Genomic DNA, 10633 nt, shown 5'->3' on the forward strand with positions numbered 1-10633 from the left:
CCCACTTTCTTCTCACCAAGGGCTTACAGGTAAATGTTGATATCTTCTATGATAATTCCATTATTGGTACTCAGACATAAACCAATGAAGCCTGCCATTTTTCAGGTTTTCAGCCACTCTAATATTATTTATGGGAATTGGGCTTACCTCTTGTTGGCTTTTATAAATAACAGAAACAGCACTAGATTTTGAATTGGAGGAATGGCTTTTAATTCTAGCTCTGCTTTACTGCTATGTATGTAAACTGAGACAACTCACTTGGCCTCTCTAATAAACTAAGTAAGCTTCAGGTTATCCATCAGTAAAACAGAAAAATACTTAATTCACAAGGTTGTTGAGTTAGTTAAATGTGACAATACATATTAACTGAATCTAATCCTAACATTTTTAAACACTTCTATGAATTGAAACACTGAGTTAAATAGTATTCTCATTTCTGCTGGATATAAGCCAAGCAATTCCACTCTTAAAACTTACGTAGTCAATATAGATCAAATCTTGGAGCAATGACTTTATTAAAATTAGTATCATTCTTTATATTTAATAGTTCAGTATTCTACAGTTGAGACAGATGTGCAATAATAGTAAACACATACACATCTTCTTTATACTCCTTTCCTAAAAATCCCACTAAAACGACCAAAAATTAATGTAAGATATAAAGACCTAAGCCTACGAAAATTGAGAGAACAGGTGAAAAGACAATAGCAACAAAAATTTGGAAGCTGGAAAGCAGATGGTTGAGCGACAAATGACTTAGCAAACACTAGAAAATCAAATCTTTAGCAAACAGTAGAGAAAGCCAAGAACAAACCTAATTTAAACTGTAAAATCCCCAAAAGACTCAGGAATTGGCAGTACCACATATATCTGAAGTGGGATGTGGGGGAGAGAGGGTGCTAAAATAAGGAAGATTGTCTAAAAGTCTGTTTAAGAAGCAACCAGCCCCACAGATCCCAACTGTCCCTCCCCAACAAAAAAATTGAAAATATATTGTCTGAAGAATATAAAATACAAGATCCTTAGGCACAGCAGTAGGCAAGAGAATACACTGAAAACAGGGTGATTAAGTAAAGAAACACATATGGATGCTAAGACTCCCAAAGACCTTTACCCCACACTACCCACCCCCCTAACCCCCTAGCCACACCCCCAGCTCCCTCTGGTGGCCAGAATACAGACAGGTTTTCACCTCCATGCAAGATATCAGAAGAGCCTTCTAGAGGGAATCTAACCAGATCAGAGGAAAGACATGAAGATACTGACATCAAAAGTCTTTCAACCAAACAGCCCAGCCAGGTTACCATACAATGAAGCTAACAAGACACTGAGAATTTCTAATCAGCATTTTACTCCCCACACTTACACACAACCACCAACCATCTAAGGAAGGGATATAAAATAAAAGATAAAGACCCAAGGCAATAAAAACTATGAAAATGAAAACTGGAGGACACAGCTCACACAAGGAGAAGAAATCTTTAAAGAAAAAAAGACATCATCTATATATTCAGACAGCTAAGAGAAAGTACTATGCTTATTAGAACAGCATACTATTTTAAAAGAGCAATGACAAAAACAAAAGTTCTTGGAAATCAGATATACGATAACAGATGAAAACTCAATAGAAGGAAAGCAAAAAGAGATGGAAAAGAGGAAAGAAAACATGAGAAAACTAGAAGACCGGTCAAGAAGGTCCATTATCCCAATAACAGGAGTCTGAGAAAGAAAAAGAAAGAGAAAATGGAAAGAAATAATCAACCTCATTCAAGAAAAAGTCTCAGAATTAAAAGATGTTTCAAGACTGAAAGGGCACACCAAGTACTCAGCGCCATGGATGAAGAGACCCTGATAAGAACCCATCATTGTAAAATTTCAGAGTACTGGAAACACAATCTTCAAAGCTTTCAGAGATTTAAAGAATGAGAGGGTGGAAGAAATAGGAGGGTAAACAAGGGGAAAGAAAAGGAAAAACAAAACACATACACACAGGTCACATCCAATATATGAGGAACCAGAATGGCATCAGACTTCTCAAAAGCAATATGAAAGCTAGAGAGCAATGGAGTAAAACTACAAAATAACGCAATTTCACATCTAGTATTCTTTACCTAACTAAAGAGTCAAGCAAGTGTCAGGGTAAACTGAACCCATTTTAAAACATCAAACATCAAGTAAACCAAGAATGAACATGACATGAGTCACTGGAAAACAGAAATCCCACCACAGAACAAAGTGAAGGGAATCCTACAATAGTTGTGTACCAAGTCTAGAAAGCAATCAGTCCAGAACGGAGGTCAGAGGGATACAAGAGAGACTTTCTCAGGAAGACAGAATTGTTAACAATATCAGATATGTCTGAACATCTCGAGAGACGTTTGATGAAAAGTTGAATCAGTGATAACTATAGAGAAAACTAAGCAAAGGGGAGGGAGTAGAGAAAGTGAACTCCAACCAGATCACCCTATGGTAAAGTGAGCAATCAACAAGTCGCACAGAATTTCTTATCAGCTCTTTAGTCTCCTACACTTACGTGCAAGCAGACAACCAAGAATTACCAAACATCTGAGAAAAGGCTCTATCGTAAAAGGTAAAGCTCCAAACACACAAAAACAGGGGGAAAGGCAACTTGGAGGAAACAAACTATGCTGACAAATGAAAACTTGAGGAGTGGGACCCACTAACATTACCATGTGCAAAATAGTATACAGAAATATACGTAACTCTATATGCTAGACAACCAGGGTAAAGTGAGAAGAGGGACGCAAGTTCAGGATATTGTACAGGACAGGAAAAGTTATCATACAAGAATATTGAGTAATCAGTAGTGATATAATCATAACTATTAAGAAGAAGGGGTACCGGGAGGAAAGGGGACCAGCTGAGTAGGTGACAACAGCAAAGTCAAATCTTCATTTTCTATCCAGGAAATTAATAAAGCCAAAAACAAGAGCAAGGAATATTTTATATAACACACACTTATATAGGGCATATGAGTTAGTCTATGGTCTTTCCAAATTCACTTAATTCTTATAACAACCCTGGGGTAGGTACTATTATCCCCATTTTTTAAAATGAGCAAACTGAGGCAGAGAGAAGTTAAGTAGCCCATGTTACATAAAACTAACTGACACAAGAAGGATCAAACTTATGCAGTCTACTTCCAGAGTCCATGCTCCTAACCATCTAGTTATGCTGCATATCTAGCAGCAATACAAGCATGTTATTTAGAAACTAGGAGGTAAATATCACAATAATCATCTAGAAGAAGTGAAAATGATTGCTTCTAGGAAAGGGAAAATGGGAAGGAAAGGGGCAGGAAGCTTTTGTTCGTTTTGATAACCACATAAACTATCTGACTCTTTAAATGTGCAGGTACAACCTAAATAAACATTAAAATGTAATATTTTACAGTTAAAGTATTTTATCTGATGCTACCACCCTCAGAGCAGGCAACATAAGCATTACTCCTATTTTATAGATAAGAAAAAACTCATTCCTCTTTAATAAATATTTGAGGGCCTACTATGTAACAGGCACTGTATTTAGAAGATAGATTATCAATTCACTCAAAGAATGATGAAGCAAAAGAGATACAAAAAGTAAGGTTTTTTATTCATTTTTTTCAATTTGTTGCATAAATTATATGATCCTACATCTCTAAAAGCTGTGCTTAAGATCAGAGACAATATAAATTTTAAATTATTACCAAAAAAGCAGAGAAAGGTCTGCTCTCTAATTCGTTCAAAAAAATTTAGTTCTTGCCATTGAGGACCTTATAGTCTTGTGGGCAAGGTTGTAAACATAATTATAACGAATGTGTGCAGTGCCTTAAATGGAGGAACACTAAAAAGTGGTAAGGAAACAACATGCCCCGGGTGAAGGTAATGTTTCAGAGGGAACGTTTGAGCTGAGTCTTGAAGGATAAACAGAAGTTTAATCAATTTCACATAGGCTGTACGAATGATCAGAAAACACAAAAGAATATAAATCAGTGTGAAATACCTATGTCTTCCCTGTGTTGTAAAGGTAAGTTCATGTTAAAGGCTAAAACAAGACATTAAGACCGTTTAACAAAAATGATTTTTAAAAAACAAGATGTATAATCTTAATGCTTGATCCGTGTTTCTAATCTTTAGTCTCTGCCAGTGGGCTAACTGAAAGCATTTTTCACATGTTTAATAAATATTTTAAGTGTTAGAAATTATTTCAAAAGATGACTAAAGAATAACCATCCTTCATTTGTCCTACCACCAAAAAGTTTTATTGTTAACATGTTTTCTAAGTCATAATATTGAAATAATGTATCCCTTTCTTCCATAAATAGGTGACAAAGCCCAGAAGAACAAGTGACAAGGAAGCTAACATAAGAAAAGGTAAAAAAAAATTTTTTAATCATTATCACTTTTTTCTCTTGTAGATATTCTCAAATTCCCTTGCAAGGGCAAATTTAAATGAAACAACTTTTCTTTTTCCAAACCATAGTGATAAAAGAAATAATCTGCAATAAAACAATAAAGAAAAGAGTATACATATTTATCTTTTCTGACCTTCACAGATATTTTAGGGGTGAAACACTTTGATTTTTCAGAATTTAAAGAATAACCTCTGAAACAAAAATTTTCCAGTTTGATGACTTAACTTTGATGTTAACTAAAAGGCTCAAGGCTCAAATATGCAATAAATTCAAAACAGGCAAAGTCAACTCAAGTTACTTTACACCACCATGTAGTCATATTTCTATCTCTTTTTATCTCTTTAATTCCAAACCTTTCTACATAATTTGCCCCTAATTAATCTCCATCTCAGTTACTATATAGAAAAATTAGTTTTGTACTAATATCTTAAACTGAGACTCTATCCTTACAGTTAAAAATCTAGTTCTAAGTAGCAACATCTGACTTTAATTGTCTGGAACAGCAAGGTGTGGAAAGCTCTACCACGCCACCCTACCACCAGGAGGAAAAAAAGGAGAAAGTCATGCCAGGAGACCACAAATGGTAATTAACAAAAATCATGGCAGGCTGAATTCAAACTGCGTGGTTTTCATTTGTGTAGTTCACCCATTTTTTCTTTTTCTAAATTTAGCATCCACTATAAGGGCTTCACTCAGATCACACTCTTTAGATTTAGAAAATGTTAACATTTGGATAAATAATACTTTAAAATTATAGGTAAGTATTATTACAGGTGAGTATTAGCATATTATAAAAAAATTAAAAGTTTAACAATAGTTACAATAGGAGTATTAACTACCTCCTAAAGAGGTCTACCTTTTAAAGTACAGTTTTGTACACATGATAAAAATGTACATTTGGTTAGGTAACAATATTTTAATTATGACTATCAGAAAAATAATAAAAATCTTGAAAGACAAGATTTTAAAATATTTCAATTAGCCATTCCTTTACCTTACATCTTTTAATAACTAAAAAAAAACATGAAAACCTCACTGAAACATTTGGCCTTTATTTCCTTTTTCTAAAATTGCATTTCTTTTGAAATATGCTCAATTTTCCCAAAGAGAAAACCACAAACAGACATTTAGAATATAAATGTTTCAATTGGTCTGATGAAAGTTCAATCACAAAAATCTCCAACTAATACTAAAATAATTAAATATCTTTCGAGCTTATTCAAAGTTCCACAGTGAAAATGAATAGCCTTTGTCATAACTCCAATGATATTATTTTGATCAAGGTTAGTCACAGACTGGCAAATTTGTGAAAAGAACATTCCTTTAAAAATCAACTTAGTTGAAAGCAATGTAGAATCATGAGAGATTTCCCAACTTTTCTAGCCAGTCAGCTTCAAAAACACAATTTGATTCAATAAGTGTGATTAGTGAGTTATTTCCAATCCAATTAAGAAAAAAAGGTTTAGTCATGTATTTTAGGCTTTACGTATTTTTTTGGTAAAGGAAGAAGGGAGTAGACTAGCAGGAGAATAAAGTCTTATTTTCATGCCTCTATAAATACAACCCTTCAAGACTTTTTCTTTACTCTTTAAAATGGCTACCACCTTGATTAACTATGCAAAAGGAAAAATGTACAGCATACAACTGCTAAAGACAAATCTAGTTATTTTGACAGTATATGCCCTCCTTCCCTACAAAATGCTTAAGATTCCCATTCCTTTACTGTTCAGATAAAATGACCATTAAATAAACAAAAGTTGGTCAATTACAGTATGAGGGCAACCTATATAACCCAGATTAGGTCATCTTTTCTATGTCTGACTAGGAAAAGCAGGTAATAGTATCTTTTACAGACTAAGATCAACAGAGTAGAACTGAAAAGTATTGTCCAGTTTAGTAAAGGAGAAACAAATCTGTGAACCACAACCCGCCCCCCAAAGATGATCACAGAGTTTTAGTTATTCAAAAGAATAAACTATTATATGAAGTTAGCAAAAATTAAGTTTGTTTGTAATTAATCTTTCTAAAAACCATTTTATAAGTAACAAAACTCACTTGGTGCCCCCAAACCTATTTTTAATGCTCAATGACTATTCTGTCAAGTATTGTTTACATATGACTTACACCATTTCCTATCCACTCTGAAACCATTCAGTAACACTCTTGCTCTAGAAAACTTACCATGAAAACGCATTTTCACATACAAAAATGAATATATAATGCTTTAGGCTAATTTTGTGCATATACATAGGTCCCAAACAGGTTAACTTTCAATCTGTTGAATGTCTGCAAAAACATGGCATGATCTTACCTCTCATCCTCGCCATCCACCAGGGGTGTCGTCAGCGGTAGCACCTTCAACGGGAAAAGAGAAGCAGAGGCTGCTAGGCTGCCGCTACTCCCATCTGAAACTGCTGACATTCCCCCACTGTCACCACTGATAGTCTGAGGTAAGCCAACTAAGGAGGGTTCTGCTGGGCGCCTGGCATCTTCAATTTGGCTTCCAATTGCCTGAGCTAATGATTGTGCAGAGAACTGAGTAGAACTTAGTGGTATCTGCTGTGGCAAAGGCAAATTTATATTAGATGCTATCAAGGGAGGTTGACTAACACTTTGAACCAAATTACCATTTTGAGTGGCAGGGGTTTGTGCTATATTCTGTGGTGGAACCAAGTTTGTTGGGGCAGAAGGCATTCCAGAAAGACCAGCTGAACTAACCTGATTTGTAACAGAAATGCTACTAGCAGAGGGCAAAGGACTAACTGCAGGCAACTGCTGAGAAACAACTCCTTGAGCTACTGATTCTACTCCTTGTGGCTGGGGAGGCACAGTTAACAAGGTACTCTGGGGTGCAATGACCAATTGTTGAGGAAGGCTTGAAGCACTAGTTTGAACTCCCTGATGAAGACTCGCAGTTTGAGCAGGTGGAACTATTTGTGAAGATGGAGGAGCACCTTGCTGAATAACTGAAGGTGTGACTTGAGTAGGGGGTTGCTTCACTGCCGTAGGGATGCTTGCTTGTTGGCCAATATTTGCAATTTGACTGCCGGAAGGTACAGCAGATACTGCTGTTTGAGCCTGGCCAACAGCCTGGCCAGATGCCCCTGCAGGTTGTGCTTGGACTGCTGTGGGCTGCACTGGCAGCTGGATACTCTGTGGCTGAGCCATAGGAATTACCGTTGTTCCTGCTCCCACTCCTGCAGAACTGGGCTGTCCGGAGGACACTGCTGTTTGAAGAATCGGCTGCTGCTGTACATACTCTGAAGTAGGATTTTGAGTCACTGATTTACCACGGCCTGGGGCCATCTGTGGAGAAACAGTGGGTTGCTGTTGTCCATATTGTAACTGTTGGGGTGGTGCCCCTGGGAGGGGAGCTTGCAGTGGAGGAGTCGTCTGAGAATATGGCAGTTGGGGTTGAGCCAAACTGGAAATGGAAGGCTGCTGACCTAAAGCTGAAGTTACACCAACGACATTAACAGGTGATGGCTGGATACCAGTTGCAGCACTGATAGTGGCTTGCAGAGGTACTGGCTGAAGACCTTGCTTTTGCTGATAGCTCAGTTCTTGAGACGGTAATTGTCCTTGTGAGATCTGTGACTGAGAAATACTCTGTGGTATACTAACTGCAGGAATACTCTGTGGACCAGTGCTACTGAAATCCATCTGTTGAAGGGCCACACCTTGAAGAGTTGGTTGCTGCTGCTGCCCCACAGTAGGGGCTCCCATCTCTCCACTTCCCACACTCTCTGTGTAGTGACTCAGTGTGCTGACACTACTGCTCACTGAACTCCCACTAGTGCTCTCCCTCTCAGAAGTCACTTCTATTGGGTTCTGTTTTACAGTTTCTACCACTTTATTTATCACACCTTCTGTAGCAGGTAAAGCATTTTCTTTTTCATAGAACTCAGTGCAAGTCCATCTACCCTTTTTAAAGGGTTCAGAACTAGAATCTAACTTCACAACTCTGAACCTTGACGTATTAACTGTTGGTTGTTGTTGCTGACTTGAAACTGATCCCACAGTCATCCCTGCAGCTGCATTAGGGACACTGTTAATAATAGCAGAGGAAGAAATAGTACCATTGCCCATGCCACTCAAGATATTCACATTAACACCGCTGCTAACTCCAGGCCCAACACTCACACTAGCAGCACTAGGAATATTGCTTGCATTTATATTAGCATTACCAAGCATGCTGCTTGTCACATTAGGATTAAAAGTACCCACAGCAGTAATGTTTACATTATTCACTGTATTAGTGCCAGTAACAGAATTTATACCTATACTGCCGGTAGTACTGGGAGCACGGATATTAGTCATTACAGATGCAGGTGAGCCACCCGATGATACAGCAGAAGTTGGTGCAGCTGGTATAACACTGTCAGAGCTTCCAGTTGTAGAGAGTTTTCTGGATATTGGGCTTGAGGGTGGCCCTCCAGGAATGGATGTAGTGGCCACACCAGCATGGGATGGATGGTGGTGCCCATGGTGGAGGTGGTGCCCATGATGAATGTGATGGTGGTGATGGAGGTGGTGTGGATGAGCATTCCCATTGATCACAACATTCTGTTGTGGAAGGTGAGGCAAATGAGGCTGAGGAAGGTGGGGCTGGTTGGGAGAGACTGCCCCAGGTGTCTCAGCTTCCTGGAAGTTATTTAGAGTCTCTTCTGAGGAGCTGCGTTCAGGCTCCCCTAAGTCAGTAGCCCTGGAAAGTGACACATCAAGGATCTCGGAAGAAGACAGATCTTCCGTGTGAGATTCATCCAAATCATCATAGCTCTCAGTGTCCTCTGCTATACTGTTGTTGGAGCTGATGCTGGCGGAGATCTGAGCCGGGGTAACGCTAGTTATCTGGAAGCCACTTTTCTTTTTCATTTGAGTTCCGCCTGGCGCAAGAGGCTGTGCCTGCAGCTGAGCCTGCGAAAGGAGGTTCAGGCTTTGTGGAGGCGGAGGCTGTGGTCCCGACGTAGAAGATGCTGCAGGAGGTGGCGGCTGGAGCAGCGATGGAGGCGGAAAATCCTCGGAAGATGTGGCATTACTGCCAACGCCGGTACCTGCTGCACTGAGAGCAGAGGCGCTGCCACTAGCGCTGCCCCTTCTAGGGAACATTGCCGGGTGCGCCATCTTCCTCGCACTAATGTCTGCAGCGGCCGCGGCGGCCGTGGACTCAGGCGGCTGGTGCATTGTGTTGGGTACCGGGGGGCGGAGGAGGCGAGTGCAATTTCCTTCTGCACCGTAATCTTTGTATTCAAGACGCCGGGGAGGAAAACGGGACCTGACGCTCCACCCGGCGCGATTCCTCCTTCTCCTCCTCCTCAGTCGAAGGCGCCGGCCGCTGCTGCCTTCGAGGGCGAGCTTCGGGAAGGGAGGATGAACGAGGGTGAACAGGGCGGCCGGGGACCCGAAGGGGGGACCCCTTCAGTCCTTCGCCATTCACTTTCCCCTCTAGTCTCACACCCCCCTTTATATTCCGCTTCGCGTGGGGTGCGGGGCAGGAGGGAGGGGGAGGGAAGGGAGGGGGAGCCCCGGGGAGGGGGTGGGAAAACCGAGAAATGCCCACCTTCTCCGGACAACTCAGAAGCCACCTCAACCACTGCTCGCGCCGCGGCGGCGGCCGCTGCAAAACCCTCCCGGCCGCTCTGCACGAAGGCAACGCGGAGCGAGCGTCGCCTTCCCCTCCCCACCCCCGGCGCCGCCGCCGCCGCCGGCGAGCCCCGAGCTCAGTGTCGCTCAAACCTCCCCTCCCAGCCCCGCTGTCCCCGCTCGGCCCTCCCCCCACGCCCCGCGGACCCTTTCAAACCCCCTGGGCTCGCGGCGGCTGCTCCGGGAGGAAACACTGGCCGGGGCGGCGAGGCTCGGAGCGGGGCGGCGGCGGCGGCGGGGCGCCCGGTACGCTGAGCCCAGCAACGAGGCGCGGGCGGGCGCGCAGAGACGCCGGGTCCTCGCGGAGCACGGCCGGGGCGCAGCGGCGGCGGTGGCAGCGGGAGCCCAGGGAGCGCTCCATCACTGGCAGCCATGGAGCCTGAGCATTTTCCTCCCTCGGGGCAGGCGCCGCGGCTCGGCACACGTCCGCGGGGAGGAAGGGGCCGGCGCCCGAGCCTCCCCGGAGGGCGGCGGGACGTGGGCTAGCGCGACGGGCTGCGAGCCGCTCTGGTCCTCGTCCTCCGCAGCCGGCTCGACCTCACCCCGCTGCTCCTGCGGCCCGGGCGGGAGGGG

General features: G+C 42.1%; 1 protein-coding gene across 11 annotated transcripts in view; it reads right to left on the reverse strand.

The window, feature by feature from the left end:
* TSC22D1 (TSC22 domain family member 1) overlaps positions 1-10421 on the reverse strand; it is a 131771-nt gene extending 121350 nt beyond the window's left edge. For 6 of the 11 annotated variants that reach the window (XR_006888979.1, XR_006888978.1, XR_006888976.1 and 3 more), the window contains exons 1-2: positions 10218-10421; positions 6729-9772 (exon numbers count right to left, since the gene is read on the reverse strand). Coding sequence is in view for 7 of the 11 variants with exons in the window: in XM_046663761.1 (XP_046519717.1) it covers positions 6729-9772; positions 10218-10421 (3248 nt within the window). In the remaining 4 variants the exon portion in view is untranslated. Of the gene's footprint in view, positions 1-6728; positions 9773-9977; positions 10104-10207 lie in introns of those variants that run through there. The other 5 variants (XM_046663763.1, XM_046663767.1, XM_046663768.1 and 2 more) reach the window with 4 other exon arrangements.
* Positions 10422-10633: the final 212 nt, after the last annotated feature.

This window comes from Equus quagga, chromosome 6 (genome assembly GCF_021613505.1).
Source record: "Equus quagga isolate Etosha38 chromosome 6, UCLA_HA_Equagga_1.0, whole genome shotgun sequence".
NCBI classification, from domain to species: domain Eukaryota; kingdom Metazoa; phylum Chordata; class Mammalia; order Perissodactyla; family Equidae; genus Equus; species Equus quagga.